Genomic DNA, 26680 nt, shown 5'->3' on the forward strand with positions numbered 1-26680 from the left:
CCCCTCTGTTAAAAATAGCCTGAGATTTATTTTCTGGCAGCATGGAAAGCCCCCGGGGCGGCCGAGAGGAAGCAGCCGGGCTGGGGCAGGCAGGGGCGGCGGGGGGAGAGCGCGGAGGGCAGGAAATAACCCCCGGCAGCCGCTGCCCTGGACGGGGAGAAGGCTCAGATGCGAACAGTGTGTGGTTCATGTGGAAACTCCCAGGACAGCAGCCGCAGCTCTGGCCCTGAGCATCCTGCGCTCCGGCCAGCTGCCTCCGCCTGCTCCCCACGGCCAAGGTCGGACAGGGCTGGGAACAACCTGGCCCAGTGGAAGGTGTCCCTGCCCATGGCAGGGGGTTGGAACGAGATGAGCTTTATGATCCCGTCCAACCCAAACCATTCCGTGATTATACAGCAGGGCTACACCCACTCTGGGCTGTCCACGGCACCCCAGTTCCCCTGCTCAAATCCTTTCCTGACATCATCCTTCGCACCTGTGACATACAGGGAGGAGGTGGGATGCTGTGGAAGTCCCCAGGATGCTGCGGGAGCCCTGGGATGCTGGCAGCCAGCAGGCAGAGAGGGCAGGGAAGTGCCACGCTGAGGGAGCACTTTGCTTGCCACCACTCCCTGTCCCGTTCCACTTGGATCCATCCCAAACCACTCCTGGAGTGCTGGGCGCTTGGTTTGGTCTCTGTCCCCCTCCATGACCCTTCACGGCCGTGCCTGGAGTGGAGGTGGCAGCCGTCTGCACACAAACCACACAGAGATCTGTGCTGCTCTCCTCCTCCCGGCGTTTCACTCCAGGGGTTCCCACCAGAGTGGCTCCGAGGATGCTCAGGGTGCCTCTGTCGGCGTCTGCCTCCCGTTGTCCCCCTGCCCAAAGCAGGATGTGGGGACGGGGCTGCCCCCACTCCTGGCTGGCACTTCCCACGTTGCTGAAGCATTCTGTCCATCCCTCGCCAGCACACCCACTCTCCTGGAGCTCAGAACCCCCTCCTGTGCCGTGACCTCCCTGTGCTTCCCAGAGGGACCAGTTCCCGTTTCCTGGGGACCTTTTGGTTCTTGTCCCCCTTCCCCAGCCCGTTCCTTATCAGCCTCACTATCATTTCCTCCCTGTCCACCCACCTGCTTATTTTAGCTGCTCCTTCCTTCCTCTCAGCTGCTTTCGGAGCAGAGTGCGTCCCCGCTCCCCTCCGGCAGCCCCCAGCCCGCCGCACCCGCGGCGTCCCCTCCCCATCCCGAGCGGGGCCCGGTGCCGGCAGCGCGGGGTGCCAGGACGTGCTGCCCATGGGCACAGCTCCCTGCCCGCCGGCCGGGCATGGAGGCTCTAATTGAGGCAGGATCCTCTCTCGGCTAATTGCAGCCTGCGCTGCCCTGCCAGGCTCCCTCCCCGCGCTGCCTGGCCTCTGCCTGAACCCTGCCTGCGGGCTCTGCCCGCGCCCGGCCTGCCTCCCCCGGCCGGCAGCGCCTTCTGGAGCGCCCCACCCTGCAAACCGGTTTGCAAGGAAGCATCTTCCAGCAGGGAAAAACCGATGGGTCACATCGCCGCTGCCCTGCCTGCATTCCCGCATGGCTCCCATGATCATGCCCGCACTCTGCCCGCGCTCCTGCATCCCTCCTGCATCGCCACATCCATCACAGCTTCCCAGGAGGCACCGAGCGCTTCTCCCCCAGCCGACCCTCAGTGATTAAATCCCATTCCCATTCTGATGCTCCATCAGAAAGCTTTAAGGAGAGGGCTGGCAGAGCCATCAGCCAGCGCTGACCCCGCCAGGGACATCCCAGGCCCCCCAGCCCTTTTCCCTGGATCATTGGCACCCCCCGGGCCGAGCTCCCAGCAGCACTGTCCCTATTCCCGTCGTGTTCCGGAGTGCGGGGGCTGCCAGGGAGGGCTCCCAGCGTGGCGCTGCCAGCGGAGCCGGGAGATGTCGGCAGCTCGTTATTTATTTAAAGCTCCATCTTTGCGGGGAGTGCCTGTCCTGCAGGAGGGATCCGGCTGCCAGGGACGGATTCGGCTGCCAGGGAGGGATCCGGCTGCCGGGGAGGGATCCAGCTGCCAGGAGGAATGCTGGCCAACAGCCACCCTTGCAGGGGCTTTTCTCCCTGCCCAGGGCTGGGCGATGCCCCTCTGCCCAGGGGGAGGACACAGCCCCCTTTGCAGCCACCTCTCCCCCTGCCTGGCACCAGCCATCGAGTGGGATTGGGGGACAGGCTTCCCAACGCTCCTGCTGTCACCCTGAGCCGGCGAGTGGGGTTTGGCCTCGCCACCGCAGTGGCTCAGTCCCTCAGTGGTGACAGGGATGTGTGGCTCGGGCGCCGTTTCCAAGGTAACCCTGGATGAGCTCGGCCTCCGCATCTCTCCATGTCCCCGCATCCCTCTGTGCCCCTGCATCCCGCAGTCCCCCGCACCGAGGAGTCTCCCACTCAGTGCGGTGGGGGCTTGGTCCCTCCAGGGACGGGGGATGGGGAGGGAACCGACCGCAGGGAGGAGGGATAGGGAAGTGGAGAGGTACAGGACATCCCTCCCCTCCCCGTTCCCAGCACAGCCATCCCCTGGGCATGGGTGTGTATGACCTGTTCCAAAGACAGGACCTCAAGGACCTCGGGGACCAGGTCAGGGTGTTCCCGTCCTCCCTCCTGCAGCACCTCCCAGGGAGAAAACCAGAAATAGAATCTGTGGTTCCCCACCCTGCCCTGGGCAAGAGGCCACGGCCACGGGTGGGAGCACGCCCCGAGTCCCACGGGATACCCTGGATGAAGTCTCTCCCCAGACATCTCCTGTCCGGGTGGGGTGGGATGGGCTGAGCGGGCAGTGCAGTGGGTGCAGGGGTCCCTGGGGGTCCCAACGCAAGGAGGTGGGGGTGGGGTGAGAGACACGTGGCTACTGTCCCAGTTGGGACATGCTGGCCAGGCTGGGAGCCTGCCTGGGCTGCCAGTGCCTCAAAAAAGCCACCTTGGATGTATTCCAGGGAGTCACCCTGTTCCTCCAAGCCCTGCTGTGCCCCAGGCCAGTACAGCAGCTCTGAGCCATTCAGCACAGACACTGCAGCCCCCGACCCACCTCCCCACCTTCCCCTGCCCACCCCATCCCTGCAGTCCAACCAGGATGAACATCCCTAATTTTCCATTAATCCTGGCTTGTGTTAAGCAAGTCTTTCAGGGTAGGCAGCCAGGGCTGGAGAAAGCTGGGATGCTCCACTGGGAACGGCACAAAGGGGCTCAGCAGGGGTGGGATGCTCCCAAAGGGAAGCTGAGCTGCAGAGATGATGCTGGACTCATTTCCCCTTGCACTGGGGGGCCCAGGGGGCTGTGGGGAGCACAGGAGAGCAACTCCCTGGCCCTGGCCCACCGGCTGCCGTGAGGAGGGGAAGCAGCTCCTCTGCCAGGATGCTGCCAGCCCGCCCTGGGCACTGTTTCCATCGCAGTCCTCCCTTCTCCATCTGCTCCTGCCGGCTCCTCGGGGCCCTCCTGCACGGGGCCACCGACAGCAGCGATTTCTTATTACAAATCTGTTCCGGTCCATCGCCCCCCAGATCTGCATCCCTGGGACCTGTGTGATGAGGAATTCGATTCTTCGCCGTTAATGAGTTTATGCCAGCAAAGGGCTTTGAAGACGTAATGCTCTGTACAGGAGCTGAGCATCATTTTTATTATTGATTTCACTGCCAGCCCCTGAGATGCTGCTGGAGGACACGGACCTCTGGGTGAAGCCTCTCGAATCCTTGGGGAGGTAGTGGGGAAGAATATGCAGAGAAGGAGAAATCCCTTCCCTGTGGACAAACATCTCCACAATGCTTCCAGGTTTGTGCCATTCCAAGAGCAAACCCTCCACACACAACAGGACAGCAAACCTCTCCTTGGGATGGAGAAGGGGTTGTATGGCAAACCCCCACATCAGTGCCAGGGCAAGTGATCTGAGTCAGCCACTAACAAAATGTCATCCTGCCACCCTGCCCCAGCCTCAGCCGAGCCCCGGGGTCCTGGCACCACAAGGGACCCTGAGTCCTGAAGGACCTGGAGCAGCAGAGGTCAGGGTCAGGGTGGGGCTGTGGCTTTGGAGGCAGCAGGAAGAGCGTCTGGAGCCTTTTATCAGCCTTGGATGGTGGCAGCCACACAAAGGTCCTTGACAAGCTCTACACGGCCCTGTCCCCACATGCCCTCCCCAGGGAGCGGCTGTGCTGGCAGCTGCCCTCCTTTCAGAGCCATCATGGGCTGGGTGTGCAGCCTCCCCCGAGTGCTGATCCCACCGGAGCAGGATGTGGCTTAGGATTCCCTGCCTGCACCCACCACTGCTGCCCTGGGCTGAGCCTGGAGCTGCTGAGATGCTCCACGGACCCCTTGGGCTTTAAACACCGGGGAGGATTTCCTGCCAGCAAAGGGCACTGCTGCCCCTTGGCCTGCACTGTTCCTGGCCAAGGGATTTTCGGGAAACGCCTCCCTAGTTCCCCACTCCTGGGGCCACCCATGGTCATTTCCCGTGGTGGGAACCAGAGTGGGTGTGGGGCTCACGTCTCCCTCCCAGCACCCAAATGGGGAAATGCCACGCTGGGAGAAATCACCGGGAACTGCAAAGCTGAGGGCTAATTATCAGCAAGGGAAGGAAGTGGGGAGGGAGATGCTGTGCTGGGGCCGAGGGTGGGGAGAGGAACCGGGCTGCTCCCGGCTCCGCCACTGACTCACCGGCAGCCCTGGGAAAGCCACCTCGCTCCATGGTTACCAAACAGAGACCTTGATAATGCCCTTTGGCCATCACACCCAAGCAATCTCATCCCGGGATCAGCATCCCTCCCTCCTGGGTACCACTTCAGGGATGCTCTGGTGGCCTCGGGGCTGCCAAATGGGACTGGCGGAGATGTCATTGTGGTGGTGAGCGTGGTGAGGTGACAACTGTGATCTGACATCAGGAAACGTCTAAAAAACTCAGGTTAAGAAAAAATACAGAAACCAGGCAGAGCCCCACTTTTGCTTCCTGTTTTGGGGTCTCCATCTCTGCCACCAGGCACTGCCCTGGGGTTCCAGTCAGCAAGAGGCTGATGTAAACTCAGTGCTGGAGACACAGCTCTGGGCATGCATTGTTCCCAGAAGGGGGGAGCCCAGAGCTCACCTCGTGTTTGGGGGATTTTCGGTGGAGTTCCCGTGGGTCCTTTCTCACGCGTTGCTCCTGCTGCGGGCAGAGCCAGCACTGCAGGCAGCACAGGCATCCTGCCCATAGCAGGAGCACCCTTGGACGCATCGAGGCTGAGTTTTGGGGTCTGAGGAGGGAGCCCAAACTCTCCCCATACAGCAAACACTGCCCTGGGCACGCAGAGGGGGCCGGGCACTGACCCATTTATCAAGGTCACGGCTGTGGGCAGCGCAAAGCAGAGGCAATGTGACTATTTCGGTGAGCTGAGGGAACTTCACTGGCCTGATTCCCATAAATAAAACATGCAGGGAACAGCCCCTGCTCTGTCCTATTAATTCTGGACCCCAGGGGCCTGGCTCTGTGTGCATTCAGCAGCTCAGCATTGCCTGCTCTGCTCCCCTCTCTGGAGCCTGGCTGCGCTCAGGAAGGCTTGAAAGCCCCGCTTTCCACAAAATGCCGAGTGTGATGGCTCTGAGGGCACTTCATGGAAAATCCATTTGTTTTCTCAGGCACAGAGGCAGCTGGGAAGGATGCTGGTGTGTGGGTGGGTCGGGGAGCGGAGGACAGCTCCAGCTTGCTGCAGCCCCCCGCCCAGCTCCCTGGTTTTAAGGAGCTGGAGCTGTTTCCACCCACTCTGCTCCCCCCTCTCCCAGCACACCCCCAGCACACCTTTGCCTCCCAGCTCTCCAGCAGCAGCCATGGCTCTCCCATGGCTGGTTCCTCCAGCCCTTCACAGAAGGCATTAACAGAACAAGGGAGTTTAATTATCTGGGTTTTCTTCCAGGAGGGCATGAACCTGTCTCTCCCTTGAATTTATCAATTGCTGCCAGATTTTATCTCTTGCTTTCAATTTGCTTGTGATGGTGTTTTCTGCACCAGGGGCACCATGTCAGCAGCTCCCTCCTCTCTCACCACAGACACAGTAAACGATCTCGCTCTTTCCTCTGTGGCACTGAGTCCTGGGTGCTTTCTCTGACACCCATGGCTGCTCACACTGGATTTACATCCATTACTGACCATGGCACTGCCCACCCAGCAGAGCCACAGAGCAAACCTGGAGCGACGCCAGTGCTGGGAGCACTGAGAGATCCTGGGGCTCTGCTGAGATCCACGGCCCCACCAGTCATACCCAGAGATGAAGGGCCCCCATTTTCAAGTGACTCAGACTCACCCTTCCTTCCTCAGGAAAACCTGTGATCAGATAAAGCCATCAAACTATCTGGTGAGAATAAACACGCTGCATCTGCACGGATGCAGGCTGTACCCCCGCTAACCCCGCAGAGCCCAGGCAGCCTCTGCTGCCCTAACCCCATCCTTTGGAGGGACACCTCAGCCCCAGGCAGCACAGCAGGGACTGCACACACGTGTGCAAGGCTGGGACCTGCTCTCACTGTGACCTGCACTCACTGCAGGTCGGGGTGGGGGTCAATTCCCAACTGGCACCAGGCACAGCATCTCCCCATCCTCCCTCATCCCACTGCAGCAAGAAACACATGGAGAAAGCAAAGGGTGAGAAGAGGAGGAGCAGAGGATGGAAGAGGGAGAGAGAGGGAGGGAGGGAGGGAAAACATTTCAAAAAACCCGCAATTGCCAGCAGATGGGCACTGCCCCCGCCAAGGTGCCGCACTGGCAGGCGGAGGGGCTGGCGAGGAAAAGAGCAAAGGAAGGTGTGAAGATCTTCCTGCAGATTAAACCAAACCCACACTGCTCTGGTGCTCACTGAGCCAAGCCTGGAGGAAAATGGCAGGGTTGGGGTTGGGGGTTCCAGTCTGACACAGACAGGACCCCTCCAGGTTCCCCAGCTCCCCCCAGCCCTGTCTCTGAGGTGTCAGGGGTTTTCAGGATCACTCTGTTCCCACACTGCTTGGGGGTTTGTGTGACACTAATGGGGCCAACAACCCATCTCTGGGAGCAGCTGTGCTCCCCTCACCCCTTGGAGGTTGGAAATGAAGGAGTGTGGTGCTAGGATGTGGCTAAAGGTTACACAGGCAGCTCCAGCACTGCCTTCTCTGGGAAAAGCAAGGATGGAGTGGGATGTGAACAAGGCAGAGGGGAAGCACAATGGGGCTGCTCAAACTGATGCTGGGTCCAGCAGGATGTGGAGCTCAGGGCTGGTGTGACAATGAGGGAGCAGATAATGTATTACAGGGAACAAACTCCTAGAGGGATAATAAAAATGAGTGGGTTGGGTTTAGAAAAGAGCTGAGAAGAGAGCACAGGCATTTTTGGAGGGGGTTGGAACTACTAAATCCAGGGGGAAAGAAAATAAAGAAAGCATCTGTCTTCTTTTTCCTTGCCTACATCCCTGTGCTACTTCCCAGAGATCAGGGGCTCTCCTGGGCTGTGGGGCCAGCGGTGGCTCTGCCCCTGCTTGGGGCACCCCTGAGCCTTCGTGCGGTGCTGGCTCCAGCTGGGACGGGCTCCAGGGCTCACCAGACTCTGGATGACAAGGGGCCCTGCCTGCCCCGGACCCCCAGACCCTGGGGGCCGATACCCCCGGCCACGGCCCCGGGCGATGCTGAGCCCTGCCCTGCCTGACCGGAGCAGAGGAAACATCTTCCCGAGGGCAGCTGGCTCCGGGAGGGATTTTCCGCTGCCTGTTGGCCACGTGCTGCTGGAGCCAGCTCAGGTGCTGGATCTCCCTGGCTGTAATTTCATCCCTGGGCTCCTGTGACAGCTCTGGCTGGGCGGCACGAGGGAAGTGACCGGGGCGCAGGTCCGAGCCCCAGCCCGGAGCTGCATCCGCCCAGCGCTTCCAGCCCAGCCTTATCTGGCGGTTCCCCCTGTGACTCCCCATTTTCCTCCTCTCCCCTCCTTTCCCCCACTCCACCCCGTGCTCCCGGCAGAGTTTCCTGCAGCAGGGCCAGGGCTGGGGGCTGCGGGGTGCTTGGCCGGACCCCTCCCTGCTGACCCCGGCTCTGCCCAGATAGGAAATCCTGCGGGAACTGAAGCCTGGGAACAGCGGCCGAGCTCTCCCCAGGGCTTGGCAGCGCTGGGATTTCGCCTACGGGTCACAACAGGCAGCCAGGCTTCTCTGGGAAAAGCTGGGATGAGCCAGGAGAAACCCAGGGAAGGGCATGGAGACAGTCATGAAGTGCCCATGGTGGACACCCATCACGGAAATGTGCTGCTTACAAGAGGGTTTAGGCACTTAAATGAGCCACTTTCCCATTGGGAACGTGGGAGGAGAGGGCATCACAGCAGGAGGATGCTGACCAGTGTGATGCACAGCCACTGGCACGACTCAGGTGTGCAGGAACCAGCTGGGTGTTCACAGAAGGGTGCAAAATGCCATTAACAGCCTTTGAACGGCTCCAAATAGAAACTAATTATTGACAGCTTCATCACTCCTCCTGACAAGCAATTTAATATAAATTCAAATGTCTTGCAAAACCCTTATTATTTACTTAAGAGCATTTTGTGACTGTTTTGCCAGAGTCCTCCTGATTTTTCTTGTTATTATTTTAGAATGAGAAGCAACCAGAGATGTGCTGCTCCCCACACCCTGCAGTTCAGCTCCAGCACAGCCCTGCGGGGAACCCTGAAATTGGAGCTGTCTGAGCAAATTCAGGACACTGGAGGTAAAACCAAAAGGAAGCATCAGGGCAGGAGCAAAAGGAAAACAAGCTCTCCACACCCTCTGAGCTGAGGAGGTTGGGAATGGAGGTGGGTTAACTCTCCCAGAGTAGAGTGCCATCCCAAGCTCCACATTAACTAGAGCAAAACTTGACTCAGTGTTTAACCCAGCTAAGCCCTGGCTGTGGCCTGAGTTGTTAGGAGAACCAGCAATTGCCTGCTGAAACCCCAAACCACACTTCCCAAACTCCAGGAGTTATGTATATTTTTATATATATGTATTTTTTAACTGTTGCCTCTGCCTGTTGCCAGCACAGCTCCATGACACGCACGGCTTTCGTGGATCACACTGAGCCAAGGACTTGCCTGCAGCCCTGCAATTTCCTTGGGTTCTGAGTAAAATGAAATCTTTGCACTAGAGGGATCTATTTCAGTGAAATTTCTCTTATACACTGGGTTGGTAGATGTGGTAAAGAGGGTTGGGCTTGACTGAGAGACAAATCAGACCTTTAAGGATGCAGGACAGTGGGGATGTCCCTGCTTCTGTCTCCTGAAATGGGTTTGTCTGTTTCTAAAGGAACGCTGTGAGCCCCTGATAATGCCCAGGAAAGGTTGCAGGAGTAAGGGAGGGTGATAGTGCAGAAGGAAGAATCAAAATGTATTCTGAATGTGCTGACATTTTGCTGTTGACATCAGGACAAAGCCTGGCCCAAGCACCGACATTTCCCAGACGTGCAGAGGTGACATTGTGCAAAAAGCTGCAGAAGGAGAAGATCTGGTTAAAGAGCACTGTCCAAAGTGCACAGCAGGGAGCTGCTCCTGATCCATACCTGGGACAGGAGGAAACCTGGGAAGGGATGAAGTACCAGAGCGCTGTGATGCAAAACACAGCAGGAAACAACTCTGAGGAGAACCCAAGCTGACAGAAAGGAAAGTGGAGATCCTTTATCGCAGGAGGAGGGTGGTGTCAGCAGGGCACAGGGATCTCTTGAGCTCCAACCAACACACAAATGGCCTGTGGCTTCTGGGTGGGACTTTGAGGGGCCCAGGTTGGCTCCAGGCTCCCAGTGAGGACCACGAAAGAATCAGTCTGGCTGCTGGGCCACTCCAGAGAAGGATGAGACAGAGCCAGAGCAGCAAGTCAAGGACAGTGAGATGGAGCAGGCAGGAGAAGGTGGGGACAGAGCTTGTTGCACTCTCCTGCACCCCCTCTGACATGGCCCCAGCCTTCATCCTTATCATCACCTGCAGCCTTGGGGAAACCTAAATGGACACCCCAGAGCTGAGCTCACCCAGGCCATGAGAAGTTGGGAGTGGGGGACTGAATTTGACAGCCTGGATGCTTCTCCACTTGAGAAGCTTTGAAAGGGAATGTATTTTTGGAGCATTAAAGATCAACTGTTTGACTCTGGCCAATCCTTTTCAAGAGCAGCACCAAAGGAGGTCAGTGGGATGTGTTTGGTCAAATATTTTGTACATGACCATCATCTCTCACCCCCTCAAGTATTTACAGACCTGAGAGCATTTCCTGCTGTTCCCCCCCATTCAGTATCTGGTGTCTCTGCTCAGCAGGACACTCCTGTGTGTCTCAGTGCGTGGTGGAGCCATGAAGGACCACCCCAGTGCTGCCCTTGGGTGCAGAAAACAAAACTAAATCAGCACAATGTGTTTAGTCCCAAAAATGGCAGCAGGTTTACCCAGCCAGCAGTGAGACACAGCACACCATAATGAGAACAAATCTGTGGGGGTGGTGGTGGTGGAGAGATGGGGTGGAAAGTGGGAGGTTTATTCTCCAGGGTTTTTTTGTAATCTTCACTCACCATATTTAGTAGGCTTGTGACTTGCCCTTGCTAGCTCATGGAGAATTCCCCCAAGTGTTTACTCCCACAACCCAGCAAATGCCTCAATACACATCATGGAAAAAATACAATCAACATCTTCACTCCCACTAGAGAAGGAATTCCGACTTGCCCGGCTCAGACCGGGAGTATGAGCCTGTGAGAGAGACAAATGCTGCTTCATTAGCTCCCCTCAGATGTGGTTTACTCCTCAAATGACCTGGTCAGGGCTGCAGCACCTCCCTCCTTTCCTTCACCTAAGAAACCCCTGACCTTTGGTCAGGGCAGTGGGGACAGGAATGTGGGTCCTTTAACCCTTTCCTCTGACATCTGCCAGCTGCTCTCCACGCGGTGCGCAAAGCTGATGGTCCCGGGATTTCCAGGGATTCAGAGGTGCTGTGAAGGGCAGAAGCAGAGCCCTGCAAAATGGTTTTATCCCTGCTGTACCTAGGGAAGAGCAGGGTTTGGTGATGGAGAGCCAAGTCTACCTTGTACAGAACATGGAAACAAAATGGGGATCACTGAGAGCAGAGATCACAGATTGCCCAGGATTGCTTTTGAACCTCTATTTCTACAACTTGAGAGCGGGGATCACTTAGAGCAGAGATCACAGATCACAGATTGCCCAGGATTGCTTTTGAACCTCTATTTCTACAACACTTTAGTAGAGGAAAAAACAGTAGTTAGGCCAATTAGATTTTGTCAATGTGTCCCAAACTACCTGCATGACAAGGACACAGAGGAAATAATTTCAGTTTATCAAATGTAGAATGTAGAACTGCAATGAACATAAACTAGAAGAGAGCTGGAAAGAGGAGCTGAAATGAAAATGCTCAGCACATCTGATGATTTGGCATTTCTGGCCAGAAATTTCTTTGCCCATATTGCAAATTTTGGGAATTTCTGACAAGGGAAGTGGTGGAATCACCATCCTTGGAAGTGCTCAAAAAACATGCAGATGTGGCACTTGGGGACATAGTTTAGTGCTGGGTTTGGTAGTGCTGTGTTAACATTTGAACTTGATGATCTTGGAGGTCTTTTCCAACCTCAGCAATCCCATGTTTTTGCAAAGGGGACATGGTCTAAATGCACCACCCAGCCAGCTCTCCTCTGCTGTTGTCCCCTGCTCTGGTCCCACCACACCCCAGCACAGGAGACAGTGGGAGGATGGTGCTGACTTATTTGCACTGGAGAGGTCTTGGAGATTGTGCAGGGAGCAATCACAGAGGTGCAGGGACACTGAAAAGGCAGTGAAATTCAACAGCACACGTGCTAGTCCATGGTGCTTAACCTGCTCACTCAGTGAGGATGGAGCACTGGCAGCGTGGCTGTGCTGGGGGTCCAAGTGCTTTGGTAGAACAAAAGGAACACATCAGGGCAACCACAAGCACTCTTGTGTTACAGGAATTTGGTGTTTACCTGTTGTCCCAGTGGCTAAAACCCTTCAATGGTGTGATACCACCAGTCTCTGCCAGGGTAGAACCTGTGGTATAGTGGGTAGCAAGGATGTGGACTCGGGCTAGAAACACGTGGCCTGTAACCCCTGACATGATATTACACTCCTAATCTCTCCTTTGCACACCAAAAATCATAGGAACTGCCCCAATTACTCCAATTTCTCCCCCAAGCTCTTATTTTTTCCATGCACATCCTTTCCTTCTCCATGAGGAGAAAGCACCTCTCAGGGCACGCTGAGCTATTGCAGTATTTACCTAAAATACAACACAAACTTCTAATTAAAGGAGAGGGGGCTTGGCAAAAGAATATGACAGCTTTTCAAGTCTCCTGAAATCCTTTGTGTGGAGCAGCTTTGGGAAACAGGGCCTGCTGCCACCCTCCCCCTCTTGGGAACATTCCCCAGGGCAGTGCCCGGGCAGCAGCTGCTGCTGCTCCGGGGGAGCCAGCCCAGCCTGACACACAAACAAACAGCACAGGAAGAAATGCTTTCTTGCAACAAAGACCCGGGGAAGAAACCCTGGGCAGGAGAAGAGGAGGGGAGAGTACATCCTGCACCTGAGGAGCTCTGGGGGAGCAGGGGAAGCTTGGCCTCAGAAGAGTGAGGAAAGGCAGGAATGGTTACAGCCCCAACCAGGTATGAGGCAGATGTCATGCAAAACAAGACATAATGGCATAAAGCTCCACTTTCAACAGCCCCTTGAACCTTCGTATTTCAGCCTAAAAAAAGCACTGACTCAAAGCACAGAAGGATTTCATGCCTGCAGGTGTAGGGGGGACAGACACATGTGAAAACCAGCGCGAGCATTTAGGGTGGAAACGGGATTTTGCTTGTTCAGCTCTGGTGCTCCTCACCCAGAGGGGACAGAGGCTGGAGAACATGTTCTGCACAGGACTGTGTGTGCAGAAAGAGCAGGTGGCAGCAGGAGCCCCCGCCCAGCACCGATTCTGCGTTGCTCAAGTCTAAGAAATTGTGTCCTTGGTCGCATTAACAACTTCTGCAAAGTCTTCATTTGCATTTTAATGGAACTCTTTCTAGGAAGGTGGTGCTTGGACAATGTTGCAATATAAAATGAAGAGGTAATTAAAAACATGCTGGAGTGAAAAGGCATTTTGTTTTCATTAATCAGGTTTATTCAGTCTTTTCAAAATTAAAGGTATTTAGGGTATGTGGGAGGAAACGGGGGGAGGAAAACACACGATGGAACATCCGTTTATTTAAATTGCAGATTAAAAAGTGAAAATACGCTTTTTGTGAGGGGACATCCTAGAGATTAAAAGCACTTTATAGAAATGGATTTCAATGAAGAGCAGGCATAAAAGTCAAATCTAAGATTTGGACAGCAGGTCTGCCTACTTGAAAGCCAGAGATGAAGGAAATATATAGGATGAGGGAAAGGAAACCACGGAGGAAATTTTCAAACCTTCGGCACGCGATTAGCCAGGCAATTACCGTGATTACACACCTAAGTCAGTTAACCGTGCAAACGGCCAGCCCCGCCGGTCACACACCAAATTTCCCCAATTTCGGGCACAATCTCAGCACGCAGACGTTGATAAAACAGTTTGCAAGCGCTTTATCTGCTGGAGCAGCTCCTGCTTTCACAAGCCAGACCGCACACAGCACCGAGAGCGGCTCCCCGCCCGCCGCAGCCTTCGTGCGGCCGCGCCGGCTTCCCCAGCTCCAGACCTATCCTGCCCTGCTAAGCTCCGTCCTTTGAAATATAGGGCAGTTTCTGTCAGCTCCTCCAGCGCGGCAGCCAAAAGGGCAGAGCCGTGCCCTTTGTTGCAGCGGGAGGTTTTCCATTGCTGTGATCTCCGTCCGCTCTGATCTCCATCCCTCCCCGGCCACCGGCCTCGCTCTCCGGCCATTACGGGTCAGGGGGCTCCGAACTGCACTTATTTTACACTATCGTTTCAGGGCATTGTGTGAAATACACCTCGGTGCGTGCAAGAGGGGGAAAGTGATTTTTGTTTCTCCCCGCAAGGTCCGGAGGCGGCTGCGGCGCTGCCCCGCTCCAGCGCCCGCCGCGGGGCTGAGGGGACGCGCCCCGCTGAGGGCGCGCAGCCGCCCCTCCCGCGGCCAGGCGCACCTGCCGGGGGCAGGAGACGGCCGGGGAGGCCCAGAGCGGTCCGGAGGAGCAGCGGGGTTAGGCTCGGGAGCAGGATGGGGACCGGGACCGGGACCGGGACCGGCACCGGGATCGGCCCCGCGCTCCCGCGCACCGCCGCCGCGGTGTTATCCCCGTTGTTATCCCCCTCGTTATCCCCGTTTTCCTGCCGATGCCCGTTTTTCTCCCCGTTATTCCCCCCGGCGCGGGGGGGAGCGCGGCCGGTCGCGCCCTGCCCGCCGAGGGGGGCGCGGAGCCTTCTTTGGGACGCGATGTCCTATTTGGTGTGGGTGGATGGCTTAACTTGGTAAGTGCCGGGTTTAACCCCCCTCCCCCGGCCCTCCCCTCGCCTCGCTCCTCCGCCCGCCCCCCCCTCCTCCCCGTAACCTCCAAAAGGGGAATTTTCCAGCTGGTAATTTCTGCTGCGTCAACACCCAGCTCAAGGGAGAGGAGAAGAGACAAGGGGGCATTTTAACAGCAGCTCCACTTGCGGATAGCCAGCCTCAATCCCGGCTCCAGCATTAAAACCCTTTCCGCCCCCTAAAAACCAGCATCCGTGCAAGTTGGACCAAGAGTTTGTCAGGAGTGTGGTTCAAAACTGCTTGGAAAAAGGGATGAGGTAATAATACTGGTGAAGCATGTTGTATTTCTCTCTTTCTGCGTGTCTCTCTTTCTCCCTCTCCTCTTTTTTTTTTCCTCTTTTTTTTTTCTTTTAAGCCAGGCCTGTTTTGGGTTATTGTCTCCCCCTAAAGCCAGACATAGATCGCTTGGCCTTGCCTCCATTTTAATTGCAGGCTGAAATGGGGGAAGTGACCCTCTTTTCAAAAAAGAAATACAAAAAACCCCAACAAGCAAACAAACAAAAAAAGCCTTGAAAGAATAATGCTGTTCCTTTGGGGGGATATAGGTGATTTTTCATAAGGCTGTAACAAGTGCAAAAGTGGCTGGAAATGTTCTCTGTCATGCTGGGAAACTAGTGAGGTGTCCTCCCCCCTCCCCAGAAAAAAGTGCTGGTAGAATTTGGCGGAGGGGAGAAGGAGAGGTGCTGGGAAAAGCAGGGGTTGTGCTGCTGGATTGCCTTTGTGTCTCTGTAAATAGACATGTCAGTTCCCAAAGTAATACAAGTAGTGTCTGATAACTCAATCCCAGATGACAAATAGAGAATGGAGCAGATTTTCAGGACTGTAATAGTGGGAGGATTTCTCTTTTGAAACGGAGAGGGGGGAAAAAAAATGTTGGTACCTCCTGAGGAGGTTCTTCCCCGGCACGTTATTGTGGAGCGGAGCATTGGGATGGAATCCGGAGACATAAACCCATATTTATTTATTTTTACACCTGACCGGGGAAAGATAAACAAAGGAGAGTTTAACAGCTCTTTAATGAATTCCTCATGCTTTTTATTTTGCAATCCCAAGGATTCATTTGGCAAGCCTTACAGAACGGGATTATTATCAGCATTGTTTAAAGCCATGCTAATTAGGAGATGTGTTTAGCAAACAGTGGCATTGTAGACACCTGTACCAAACTTCGTGCATGCATTTTAATTGCATCACTGGTATCATTTTTAGCATTTAGTTGCTGTCATTGAGATGTAGGTCTCAGTTTGTGGATTCAATCATGTATTTATTGAGTGTGGGCTCTCTATATGCACAGATCAGCCCTGCTACTAATGCATTAAATGTGTTTTCTCAAAAAAGACAGGGAGTATTTTTTCTCTTTTTATTTCCCTGTGGGCATTGTAAGAGAAGGCAGTGATACCCAAGAAGAGTGAGAAAAACATAATTTTTGAAGGAGAAGCTTTCTGTGACTGGATAGCTCTTTCACTTTAATCAATACCTCACTTTTGTGCATTCATAGCCTCTTTTAATTGAAAATAAAATTTGACTTTCCCTTTCTAAACTCTCTCACTGTTTGTCAAGTTTTATATTTTGAAACCCTTAGTGATGGAAAAAAATGGGTGGAGTGTATTATTAGTCACAATATTTTCAACATGCGGTGAGGAATTACAGCTTTGAGGTGTTTTTTGGGAGCTGACAGGGAGCAGGCAGAGGAGAATGAGCTGCAGGACAGGATTCAGGGGGCTCCCAAATTGCTGAAAAATATCCCACCAGGTTTGGTGCGTTCATGGGATAACTGAAATAGAAAACGAATCTTTTGGTTTTGATGCAGCGTGTCCAGGAGGGGGAAACTCACTCACAGTGAAACTTCTCTCGCGGTTGTTTTCATAGACCGTGTGTTCGCCTGGGTGCAATTGAGTCGATTGCAGGCTGGTACCAAAAACGGGGCACTCTAGTAACTCTCACCTGAGGTGTTTATTCCTGTGCTTTCAGTGCTGCTCCGACCTGGAGTGTGTAGGACTGAGCCTTTGAAAACATGACCTGTACTTGGGGTTCTTGGAGACTGGAGAAAATGGGCCACTTTCTCCCCGTGGTCTTTGTTTTCTGGGACAGTTGTACAACAGTGGATATGTTCTTTGCAAGAGGATTTTTTTTTTTTTAATATCTGGAAGTGCTTAGAGGAAAACCAGTTTAGCAGCTCCCCAGCAGCCCTCTGTCAAAAGATCTTCCAAACATGAGGCATTTTTCCTATTAATTGCCTGCTTTTCCTCTGGTGATGTGCTGTGTTTCTGTGAGGTTCAGCATATTCTTTTTGTCTTTGCTATCCACTTGGGTGGATTTTTTTTTTTTTTTTTAGATCCGTGTTTTTGAAGTTTCTAAGCAAAGTTTCCTCTCCTCCCAGCAGCAGCAGTGCAGAGCAGGCTGACACCCAATCCAAACTGCCACTGCCTGCTTGCAGGGCAGAATTATTTCATAAACAGCTCAACCTTTCCCAGGACATTTTTCCCTTCGTGTTGCCGGTTTTACTGGCTGCTCCAGAGCACTCTGTAACGCTTTCCAGACTCCCCCTAAATTGGTAAAAAGCATTCGCAGGGGTTTTCCATGCTCCTCTGTGCTCAGTTTAATGGGCAGACAGAAGGGCAGGGAGAGAGGGCTTAGTTGAAGTCTTTGAAGAGCTACCTGCAGTTGTAATGTTTATCCCACATGTCCCTTATAATTCCCAGGAGGCAGCAATCTGTGTGAGCACTACCCTGGAAAATTCAGACACTTTACACAGAGAGATTAATTCTCTTTTTATATTTCACTCCTGCCTCGCGTTTGGCTGGAATATTTGGAAGTGTGGAGCTCACCTGTGTTTTCTGCGTGTGATATTTGAAACTGGGAGTGTGTTCCTAGTGAAAGCAAGCAGGTTGTGTGCACAGAGCAGGGGTCACCTTAGGACCTGGCTGCAAGGCAGAGGCAGGAGTTTTGTCTGCAGGAAGTTCTGCCATCCTAAAGCATCTCTGTAGGAGTTCTGATGGTATTTGGGCAAGCACAATAACAGTCGGGGCTCCAGTGTTAAAATTTGTTGCTTCAAAACTTTACTTTATTCCCTTCCCGAGGACTTTTTGTATGTTGGTGTTTGCAGCCCCCTTAAACACATCCTTCAGTAGCTGGGTTTCTCAGTTCCCTCTGGATCTGCAGTCCTTTAGACAGAACGAGAAATAAAAGCCTGTATCACTTCATGTGGGGCTTCTTTCCTTGAGGTGCAAGAGGGAAGAATCTCAACTTCCCTAAACAGATCAGTAGGTTTCTGGTTTGTGCTGCCTTGGTGTGTTTGGATTCACAAGGGTGTCCCATCCAGAGGGAAAGCTGATCTTTGGGACTCAGTTCCCATCCTTCAGCTGTTGATTGAATGTGCTGGTGTGTAACTTCTTGTTACCCATCTCCCCTTCTGTGAAACAGGGATTTACTCAGCTCTCCCAAACATTTTCAATTACACTGATGAAAAATTCTGCTAGAAATGCTTATTCTTCAGAAAGGCACAGCAGTGTGAAGTCCTGGATGAATTCCCTCTGGGATGTGGTGGAGTCCAGAGGCTCGTGGGTGGGGTTTGCAGTCCCTTACCAAGTCAAGCTGTGGTGCAGTTATTTTCTGAACAGTTGCTTTAACATTCTTTCATACCCATGCATTTAAGAAACATCAGGCTGCTGCTGAGATGCTGGTTTGGAATAGTTTCTGAGCACAGGGTGAGATCCTTGACAGCCATTCTAATGAGATGGAAATGTGTTCCCACTTGGCAGTGTTCAGTTGTGCATAGGTAAGGATGTCCCTGGCACAGGAGGGGAGAGGTGGCGTTGCTGAAATGTGACAGGTAGATGCTGAATTAGAGCTGAAACTCATCTTTTTGCCTTGATTTTTGGGCTTTTATTCCAGCCCAGACAGTGGTGATCTTGTCCTGCTGCTCACTTGATTCACATGTGCCCTTGGGAAGAAAAACACCCTGCAAATGTTGGAAGTTGTCCTGTGTTTGCTTTATAGTGATTCTGAGTTGGCATCTCCTGTACTGGAAAGAGACACCAAGGTGTCAAAAGAACTCTACAAACACGTCTATGAGCTTGTGTGTGGGCTAAAATACACTTGTTAAGGAGAATGTCAGTGTGTACCAGGACCTTACATGCCCAAGAACCCAACGTAGGAAATGAGCAGGGTTTTGTATATTAAAGAATATGTTTATACTTCTGTACATTGAAATATCTAGTTATCTTTCCTAATTATTTCCTTGCCATATATTGAACAAACTGCTTATTCCATCCAAGTGAGTTTGCTTCCTGGTATTTCTCACCCCATGGAGAAGGGCTCTGCAGAAAGCTGATATTTTAGGGCTTTGGCTTGCTTTCTTAGAGGAAAGAGTTAAAATTTGCACCTTTTGCACTGATACAGCATCAAAGGAAATGCCTTCCTGGCTAGTGCTCAGATCAGGCCATGAAACAGAAGAATCAATGGTCTGTATTGGACATTAGGTGCTTAAAATATCCAAACCCAGCTAATTTAAGTGCCAATAAATGAAGTAGTCAGGGCCCAGTTGCTCTTAACAGTCCTGCTACTATAAGGTTGGAGAATGAGGTGGTGGCTAAATATAAAATGAGCTTTTTGACTTCCTCCTTGTTACCAATGTGTCCTTCTTGGCTTCACTCCCCCTTTTAATTTTTTTTTAGTAGTAGTTGATCAAATCTGGATTATGAGATTTGTGCTAAAAAGTAAACCAGGATCCTTACCCAAGGCGTGGAGGACTTGTACCTTGAATTACACAGACAGAATGAAGTTGTTCTCAGAGCCCTTCATGTGTTATCTTCAGTTTTGCACTGGTTGATTCTTTTACTCTTAGATTATTCATGACTCCTTGTGTGTCTTTTTGGTGATCTTTCTCTTGGTTTTTACCCCTGCTTTTCTTCTTTATAAAAATCACGTCATGATTCTTCCTCCTTTGGCTCCCTCCCTTTTTACGTATTGAGTTTGGGAACTTTGGCAAAGATCCCCTAATTAAAAAGCCAAAAACCAATGAGAAAGTTTGGGGGAAACCACTCTTCAGGGCAATTCCCAGTGTGATAAGTTTACAGTTCTCTAATCCTCTTTTTTTTTTTTAAGGTACTTTTTATGTTGTTTTTTTTTGACTAATAGATGCACAAGAGCAGAGGTTTTTTGCATAGATTTATTCTGTGAATTTTTAAAGTAAAAGCTTAAGATCTTGTAGGAGATCTTAAGGAGATCTAGTGGCACTTGGACAGGTAAGTGTCATATGAGCCACAGGCATTTGAATTTTTCAGGTTGTTTTTTAATCTTCACTGCTAGATTAGCAGATATATCTGTAGCTAAATTCTTTTTTTTTTACGGTACTTTTTGTGTTGTTTTTTTGACTTATAGATGCACAAGGGCAGAGGTTTTTTGCTTAGATTTCTTCTGTGACTTTTTAAAGTAAAAGCTTAAGATCTTGTAGGAGATCTTAAGGAGATCTAGTGGCACTTGGACAGGTAAGTGTCATATGAGCCACAGGCATTTGAATTTTTCAGGTTGTTTTTTAATCTTCACTGCTAGATTAGCAGATATATCTGTAGCTAAATTCTTTTTTTTTTTTTGATGTCACCAGACTTCTCAGGCCTGGTACCCTGTACCAGTTGTGCCAAGTTCTTGCTGTGTTCTCCAGGGTCCATGACATGAGTCGTGTTGGGTCTGTTCTTCCCCTGGTGCAACCAGAGGAGAGAGAGAACAGAGATCAAAAATAGGGGAATGATTTGAGCAACTGTTACTGTACCAGCATGGGGAGAGGATGGGAGACAGGCAGATGGACAGAGCTGGAAGTTCTGGGGAAATGAATAAGGGAAATGCAGAGGAAATCCAAGTGCAGTGGAAATATTTCTGCAGGCGAGCAGCTGGAACTGGGCGCGCACACCTGTGCCCTGGTGCAAAGGTGCATCCTGTGGGATTAGCAGCTTGTTACCCACTGGAATATTGTATTTCAGGTGCACAGCTTTTACAGGCATGGAAAGTAAAGCTTCTGTTAGTTATTTACATCGTCATTTTTGTGTTGTCTGTTTGGTTTTTTAATTTTTTTAAATATTTGCAAGAGAAGCAGAGTGCTTTCCTCAGTACCTTTGTGGATGCTGTGTGGTGGTTAAAATCTGGGGGTCGTGCTGGCTTTTGAAGGCTGTGATTCAGTCGAGCTGGATGGGAATAAAATTCAAATCTGTCCCTTTCACACAACATGGACACATGATTTTTCTGTAACCTTAGGCAAATATTTTGGTTTGGAGGGGAGTCACTCTAACCATGAGGGTAGATTAATTCCAACCCCATTTAAAGCGTGTGGGTGGCAGAGGTCACAGAAACATTAACTGAACATTAACATTAACTGAAACTTACATGTCAACTGAAACAATGTTGTTAATTTTTTTTAAAATCCTTTTATAAACTGCTGGTGTTTTAGAGTGACATTTTCAAAGCACTTCTGGAAGCTTAGTCAGGAGTTGTTAACAGTCCTAATACTGGTATGTTAAACTCCTTCTTTACATTAACACCAGGGCTAAATATTTTTTCCTGCGTGATTAATTACAAGAATATATCAGAATGTTTCTTGTTAAAATGGCAAACAGTGTTGTAAACGTGTGGTTATTTTAAACATTGCTTGTAATTATGTGACACTGAAGGGCTTTGTATTGAGTTAAAATTTGGATTTTCATTCTTGCCTCCTATTCTTTCCATTCCCAAACACAGGACGTCTGATGAACCTTCTGGAGCTTCTCACCAGAGACCATTCTCCTCTCTTCATTGAAACATGCACTCTCCAGCTGTGAAACATTGCAAGGTTTATTTTTGCTGACAGGAAACACTTTCAAGTATCGGTAAGCTCTCGGCATTTCAAAGATATTTGTGTCATGTGGTATAGGAAAGAGAAAGGGGACTTGGAGAAAATGTTGTTATGAGAGATGACATTGCTTCATAAAACTTGACTTAATTATAAGAAGGGCTCGTTTAGAAGTCTTGGTCATCTGCAAAAGTTGGAGAAATACCTCTGGCTGTTCTGCTCCTTCCTCATGGCAGAGGTGCCTCCATCCATCACAGCCACTCTGTTCTCATCTGTTTGGTCACAAGAGGGAAACAGGTGCACAGCTCCAAGCAAGGAAGAGAAAGTGCAGGGCTCAGCTTTGCCATTTTTACCAGTCTGTTCTGGCTCTGTTTGTGCTCTGGGACAGGTGTAAGTGAGAGATTTAACAGTAATAGCCCCATGTCTAAGTAGAAATACATACACCTTGTTACCCTTTGCTAACAAAGTAATCTCCCATGTGTCTGGGTTGGTCTGGCTCCATCGCTTCACCACTTTATTTTTTCTTAACTGTCCAAATAACAGCACTAAAAGGAGCTGGCCAAAACAATTGCTATGGAGAAGCAATCAGAAATAGAGAAAGGCAAGACTTGGCAGTCCAGAATAGAAACAGAGAACAAAGTCACTGGTGTTTGCTTCAATTGGGTCATATTTGTTTTCAAGATTTTCAGTTCTGCTGTTTGCCCTAAGAATGCTTGGATTTTCCTTATTACTTTGTTTGTTTATTAGGTATTTTATTTCACCTTCTACAATGGCATTAATTTGTTTTGGAAAAGCTTTCTTAGTTTTTTTTATCTTCTGGTGTTTCCTTTCACAATCTGTTACTACAGAAGGTCAGTCTTGAAATCACCAGTATTGATTTATAGCTTATTTTCATTAAGAGAGCTAATCTGTGTATTGAAGATGTTTGAAATGCAGAGATCAAAAAGGACTTTATTATGGCTAACAATATGAAGTTTTGAATAAAGTAGACTCAGAAGTGTTAGATTTTATGTTAAATGTTGCCAGTGTGGTGTGTGTGCTATTCTGAAGATAAGAAGGTCTGTTTTATACAAGAAAAAAAGGTGTATAAGATGACAGATTTTGTGGATGTGTCCCCACAGACAAAAGCCTTGGTGTAGGTGAACTGTTCCTACTCCTTGTGCCTTATAACCATAAGCACTTGGGTTTTCTCTGAGAAGTCTGTCTGTAAATGTGTCTTACTACACCTAAATATCTGTATTTTACACAAAACTTTACAAATCTTGGGATTATTTGATCTCTTAACCCAGAATGGTGTCAGCCACTAGAAACTGGCAGCTAAACATTTCAAGAGCAAATTCTCCTGAGTGTTCCACTGCAAATTTCTGTCAGGAGCTGTACTGGTAGCTTTTAAAGCTCAGTATTTTATAGGTCAGATAAGGTGAGTCTCTTGAAGGAGTCATTAAAGTGAGAATGTTTTGAAAAGCTCCCAAACAGGAAACTCTGTTGTTCAAGGGTCTGATTGAAGTTTTAGTAGCTAAAATTAGACCTTTTTGTTCCCATACCTTTAAGAAGTAACTCTTGTTTACATTATTACAAAGTGGTAGCGAGGCTTTAATTAATTTCAATATATTGATATGCTCAGAGTTGACTTTTTTGGAATTCATTAAGTCACAAGTAAAAATGTCATAACTGTGAGTTTGGAGGGAAAGCACTTCAAAACATTTCACTGTTAGTTTATTGCTAATAATTTGTTCTGGTTTTGTTTTTTGTCATAGTTCTGTCTTTCTCCTACAAGAGTTCACCCCAGTGCTGTCAGAAGGTCACGAGCAGGGCACTACCTGTGCTGCCCTGGGGCTGTTGATGTCCTCAGCTGTTGTAGGAGAAACACTAGACCTGGAACCCAGCTTGTTACTGGTAAGAAATCCAATTGTCTTGGATTTTATTTATTTATTCAATATTGCAATTTACATGTTTTCATTAACTAAGTCTGCAAAAATAACTTGTTACTTTTAATAACAATGTAGCAAAATGTGCATATCTGGATATTTTCTTTTTTTTTCAGATAAAATTTTTAACTTTACAGTTTCTAAATTTTGAATTCCAGTTACCCTCCTCCTGAAATGTGGAGGACAGCAGTTTCCACTTACCTCTCATTTTCAGTCCTGGTTTTTCTCTTGAAATTCTTCATGTGCTGTCAGAACTAATGATGGTTAATAAATGGATTTTTCTATGAAATCCTGTGTTTTGATTGACCTTTTCTGCTGTCCAGCTCCTGCACATTGGCTGACCCATAACTTCAGGTGGATAGTTTGACAAGAGAAAGGCCACAGCCAAGTCTCCGGTTTAAAGTTTTGGAGTAGAGTGAAATGTTTAATAATGATTCCCTGCTATTTTAGGTTGTGGTGTTGGTGTTAGATTTTCCTTGTGGTTCTTGTTTGGACTGTGGAAACACAGCTTTAATGGTATGAAATGCTGGAATTGGGCAGTGTTCTACTCTGCTGTTTGAACTGTACTCATGGACTTTCTGAATTGTATCTGCTACAGATCCTAAGCACAGATGTTGTTTTAATTCTCTCTATGATGGGGCAATGTTGGCTTGGAGTTGGAAAAATTTTAGTGAATCCTGATCAGACCAATGTTAATAAATTTGTGTAGGGGCTTGGGGCTCTTTGCCCTGCAATCACTGACAATTCAGTGGGGCTGTCAAATCCAGTAATGAAAATGGAATTGGTATTTTTCTTTAAGTTCATTGAAAATCACGTGCCTCCCAAATCCCTGCCCTTTCTGTACTTCTGTAGTTCTTCTCAAGGTGAATGGTGAAACTTTTATTTTCTTCCTGTGAGTCCCAGCCCATGGGCCCATGCACTGCTGGGCTGCAGTTAAACCTTGCCATCCCTGCTCATCAGGGAGAAGTGGTGCACGTTGTTTGCATGAAACCCTGAGTGACCTCTCTGGCTCAAGGGTCTGCTTTGGTCTGTTTACAAACATCTGCCTCTTTCTGCTCCAGTTCAGAGCTGTGGTTGGAATGACCAACTTAAAACAAGGCACGATTGGTTTTGGGAATCAGAAAAGGGTAAAGGAGTTTCTTTTTTTGACAGCTGTTAATTTCTGTAAGCTGTTACTTTTATCTATTTTGGACAAAGTTGATCACATGAATGTAATTTGGTGTTATATAGTATCAAGAAATTAAAACTCTTTCAGAATTGTGTGCTGCTGTTCCTCAAACACGTGTGAGAAAACACTGCTCTCGTGGGGATTTGTGCTTGTGAAGCTCCTGAGCAGAGTCTTTGCAGAGAGTTACCATCCATGAATATTCTGAGTCTTCTTTTTCTGTCCTTTACTGTCCTTTTCAGTTCCTAAGGGGTTTTGTTCTCCATTCTTTTCAGCACAGGGCAGATGCAGAGTAGGAATCCTGTGCATTTCTGTTGCCTTTAACGGGATAAAAGTGAAACTTGCATGCACACTGTGTCTTGTTTTGCAAGGAAGCATTTCAAGCCCAATCTCACCTTACAGAGCTCCTTTGCAGAGGAATTTTAAAAATGTTGGAATGTCTTGGGAGTGGAAACATGGACAGGACACAGGGGAAGCAGAGAAGTGGGGTGTGTTTGTTGGGTTTTTGTGTAATAAAGCATTGGAGTTCTTCCTTAATCTGTTTTTACTTTTCTCTGAAGGGAGAGGGGGGAGGAAACAACACATTTTTGGTTAAATTCCAGTTGGCATGTTTTCTCTAGGGAGAAGAGTGGTGGAGGAGTGCACTAGTGAGCATTTTGGTGCTCTTTGCCTTTGGTCCTTGGTTTTAAGTGTAGAAACATGCTGAGAAAATTGATACAGATGAAGTTTAAATCTTCAGTTCACTTACATTCTCAGAAAAGAAAAAAGTAACCAACCAAACAAATCCTCACAACAGCAACCTCCCCCCCACAAAAAAAACCAACAAAAAACCAACAACAAAAAAACAAACCTCCAGGCCTTTTTTTTCCCTGTTTTCTTTCTGAGGGAAGGAAGTTTATTTTTGTCCCCACTATTTCCCAGGGGACTGCTCTGTAGAGGATTTTGTGTGCAATTCATTTGTCATCTGGGACTTTTTGTCAAAATGTAAGTAATGCACTGAGATTTTGATGCAACAAATTTGTACCCCCTAATTTTAGTGATGTTAAGGTTTTGGTTAAGACACTCGTTCCTGGGCTCAGAAATTTACCAATAAATAAATATTTACTCTTCTTGAAACCTTTCCAATGGGAAGTGAAGTGTGATTTAGAATCCTAGTGTGCCGTTTTCATGTTTAAATAACTGTTCTGACAGTGCAAAATAAACCACTTTCATAGGTTCACTCTAGCTAGGGTTAAAGATTGTATAAATTATTAATGCTTACTTCAAGACCAGGGTTTGCTGATATGAGAAATAAAAGCAAGCCTGTATCTTGAAAGAAGTTTGCATGAAAGTGACTCTTAAATCTGCTCATTTTGTGTTCTTCTTGCTGTTAAGTGCAGTGATTTGGTTTGGGACATATTTTTAAAGTTCTTTTTGGAGGAGTAATAGACTTGAATTACTGTACTGCCTATGAACTGGCTTGTGAAGAAAGCCTGATCTGCTACAGTTTTATTTTGTGGAAAATCTTCCGATGAGCTTTCCTGGTTCAGTGGCTTCCTGGAAAGTTGTGTTGTGGCCATGTGGCCTAAAGAATTCTGGTAGATGCTCAACTTTTAAAGCCTTCATGTACTGAGAAGACCTGAGATAAACCAAAAAATGCATCATTAATCTTTGAGGTCTGTTTCTAAGAAATCTCCAGTTTATTCCATCTTCACTGTGCTTCCACAGAGTTTTGAAGGGTTCAGCTTTTCTGAAGAAATCTTTCCACAACATTTTTTAAGTGGAAATAAATATCCTTACCAGGGAAAGGAAAAAAAAAAAGAAAAACAAACCATCAACAAGCCACAAAACAGCATGTGAAATTGGAACACAAGAGAACGGGGTTTTAAAGCTTCCTGAATTTTTAACTACTAGCAAATTGCCTTAAATTTAACTTGGAGTAATTCCCTAGTGATCCTTGACATTAAACGGATGTTCTGGTTTGACATGGGTAGACAGAAAACTAATTAATTCCTCTGAATTTGAGGCATATTTAATTTTCTCCCCTGAAGACCTCTTGTTTAAAAGGTACAATGCTGTGACAGATGTTGGATGTGGAGTGATGGGTGTGAGGGAGCAGACCTTGTGACAGAGGAAGATCAAGACATCTACAGTAATAATTCCTGATTTGGAAACTGTTACATTTTATTGATTGCACTGAACACAGGGGTATCCACCTCTCTGCTTGCTTGAAGGTGCTGTAATGTGCACACCTCAGTGGTCAGAAAGGAGCCTTGCAGAGATTTTTGTGTTCTTGTGTTTAGTAAAAATTCACTGATATCTTTTCTCTGACCTTCTCTT

The 26680-nt window shown here is 49.3% G+C and overlaps 1 protein-coding gene across 3 annotated transcripts in view; it reads left to right on the top strand.

Annotated features, from left to right (window-relative positions):
- Nucleotides 1-14192: 14192 nt before the first annotated feature.
- The window catches only part of ZBTB46 (zinc finger and BTB domain containing 46), a 52156-nt gene continuing 39668 nt past the window's right edge, over nt 14193-26680 (top strand). For 2 of the 3 annotated variants that reach the window (XM_039719470.1, XM_039719472.1), the window contains exons 1-4: nt 14193-14396; nt 14528-14708; nt 21178-21305; nt 23026-23164. In XM_039719470.1, the coding sequence (XP_039575404.1) occupies nt 23111-23164 (54 nt within the window). In that variant the 5' untranslated portion in view covers nt 14193-14396; nt 14528-14708; nt 21178-21305; nt 23026-23110. Of the gene's footprint in view, nt 14397-14498; nt 14709-21177; nt 21306-23025; nt 23165-26680 lie in introns of all 3 variants that reach the window. The other variant, XM_039719471.1, reaches the window with a different exon arrangement.

The sequence above is a fragment of the Passer montanus genome, unplaced genomic scaffold (assembly GCF_014805655.1).
Source record: "Passer montanus isolate IOZ18808 unplaced genomic scaffold, ASM1480565v1 scaffold41, whole genome shotgun sequence".
NCBI lineage: Eukaryota > Metazoa > Chordata > Aves > Passeriformes > Passeridae > Passer > Passer montanus.